Genomic DNA, 2469 nt, shown 5'->3' on the forward strand with positions numbered 1-2469 from the left:
TAAATATATGTTATATTAAAGAAAGTCAATTTTATTACAATTTCTTTATTAAAAAAAAAAAAAAAAAAAAAATATTACAGTTTCTTCTTCTTCTTTTAAAGAAAAAAAAATATATATATATATATATATATATATATATATATAAAATAAACAAAACAACAAACAAACAAAAAAAATAATAATAATAAAATAAAAAAAAAAAATTTAAAAAAAAAAAAATTTTTAATAAAAAAAAAAATAAATAAAAAAACATATATATATATATATATATATATATGTTTTACTTCTCGGCACAAACAACTGGGATGGCCTCTTGGACCCTTCAGACCTCAATCTTCTAACTTGCGGTGCACATTTCTGGATGTCTTGGTCCACATACTCAATCGCACCATATCCAGTCTGCAGAGCCCAACAAGCAGATTTGCAGGCCCACCATGCGGTCACCAATCTACGAGCCCAAAACCAGAAGGAAAAAAGCCACTCTCATCTCAACGCATCCTCTCTCTCTCGCTTTTGGTTTTGGGGTTTCCAAATTCAGCAAACTCCATTCTCGATGGGTGGCTCAGTGAAGGATGTGCAGTCGAAGAAGGAGCTCGATAGCTTGGTTCACGGCGGCGCGCCGGTGGTTCTGCACTTCTGGGCGTCGTGGTGTGAAACTTCCAAGCACATGGACGAGGTTTTCGCCCATCTCTCCGCCGATTTCCCTCTACCCATATTTTTTTCTTCATCGCCGCCGGCTCTGCTGTTGCGGCATCGTCCGATTCATCATCATCATCACTGGCGAGACCCGGGGAGTTGGGTGTCTTGAGAAATTCTTTTCGATTTTATCCTTGCTATCTCTACCGCAACGGATGCAGCCAGAGACTTTGGAGGAATGAATTCCATCTCGCCGCTAGAAGATGTGGCAAGGGTGGTGAAGGCGACGACGAGGTCGTCGAATCTAACGGCGGCTGGCGAAAGGCGTACAACGCCCTGAGAGAGAAGGAGCGGCGGTTCCAGATCTTTAAAGACAACCTCAGGTACATCGACGGCACAAGAACCGGACGGAGCTGGGTTCGATCCGTAAAAGGCGCGTATGTCGGATCCGGATCAAAATCGCTCCGAAGCTGAGCTTCCTCAGAAGAATCCCTTCGCCCAAGAATTTGTTGGTGTGGCTATGGGCCGCCTTCATCTGGCTTTGTGGCCCCATCTCTGGCTTGCTCGTCCAACGCCAGTCCGTCAAGCACGAAGAGTATAAAGTGCATTGTTACAACAGCAATGGTCTCTGTGCGCTGGGTTTTATGGATGATCACTATCCTGTCCGAAGTACATTTTCTCTGCTCAACCAGGTGCTGGATGAATATCAGAAAGCTTTTGGTGATTCTTGGAGGACTGCACAACAGGATGGCACACAACCGTGGCCCTATTTGAGTGAGGCTCTAACGAAATTCCAGAATCCTGGCCTCGGCGAATACATTTCTGGTGCCATTCTTTTCGAGGAAACACTTCACCAGTCTACAACCGATGGGAAGAAATTTGTGGATGTGTTGCGTGACCAGAAAATTGTACCTGGAATCAAAGTTGACAAGGGTTTGGTTCCCCTGCCGGGATCAAACAATGAATCTTGGTGCCAAGGCTTAGATGGATTGGCTTCACGATCTGCTGAGTACTACAAGCAAGGTGCTCGTTTTGCTAAATGGAGTACAGTTGTTAGCATTCCTTGTGGTCCTTCTGCTCTAGCTGTTAAGGAAGCTGCATGGGGACTTGCTCGTTATGCTGCCATTTCTCAGGACAACGGTCTTGTGCCCATTGTAGAACCTGAGATTCTTCTCGACGGGGACCACCCAATCGAAAGGACACTTGAAGTGGCAGAGAAGGTCTGGTCCGAAGTTTTCTATTACTTGGCCGAAAACAATGTGGTGTTCGAAGGAATCCTTCTTAAGCCCAGCATGGTTACCCCAGGGGCTGAACACAAGGAAAAGGCTACTCCAGAAGCCATTACAAAGGCTACCCTCACAGTTCTTAAAAGGAGAGTTCCTCCTGCAGTACCTGGAATCATGTTTTTGTCAGGGGAACAATCCGGAGCTGAAGCTGCTAAGCCTGCCATAGGAGGAGATATAAACATCAATGACCACCACAAAAAGAGAAAGCAAATTATACAAACCCAGCAAACCAAAAGCACAAAATCAGAAATGGACTCCGTAAAGTCCTTCAAGGGCTACGGCAAAATCGACGAGCTCTCTCTGCAGGTCGCCTTTCACGCCGCCGCGAAGCTTCCCGGGCTGCCTGCGAAAATCGGCCGGAACATCGCCAATAACACCCACCTGGAGAAAGTTCTAGACGTCTGCGAGGGCCTGTTTGAAGACGTGGTTGACAGGCTCAATGACTAGCTGACCTCCATGGATGTGAATCAGGGCGACAAGCTTCTCTCCGCCGCCAAAATCAACGACATCAAGACGTGGTTGAGCACCACGTTTAGGCATGCTGAGC

General features: G+C 45.7%; 1 protein-coding gene across 1 annotated transcript; it reads left to right on the forward strand.

Annotated features, from left to right (window-relative positions):
• The first annotated feature begins 1016 nt into the window (after nucleotides 1-1016).
• On the forward strand, nucleotides 1017-2469 carry LOC125472729 (fructose-bisphosphate aldolase 3, chloroplastic-like). Its single transcript, XM_048574500.1, has one exon. It carries the CDS (start codon nucleotides 1281-1283, stop codon nucleotides 2367-2369), a length of 1089 nt encoding a protein of 362 aa, XP_048430457.1. The 5' UTR covers nucleotides 1017-1280; the 3' UTR covers nucleotides 2370-2469.

Source organism: the organism of the source record quoted next, unplaced genomic scaffold (assembly GCF_019419815.1).
Source record: "Pyrus x bretschneideri cultivar Hongxiangsu unplaced genomic scaffold, Pyrus_bretschneideri_v1 Contig72, whole genome shotgun sequence".
In the NCBI taxonomy this organism is placed as follows: Eukaryota; Viridiplantae; Streptophyta; class Magnoliopsida; order Rosales; family Rosaceae; genus Pyrus; species Pyrus x bretschneideri.

Bases quoted from the DNA above. Each gene is read 5' to 3' on its own strand.
- LOC125472729 (XM_048574500.1), top strand. From the start codon at position 1,281: ATGGATGATCACTATCCTGTCCGAAGTACATTTTCTCTGCTCAACCAG.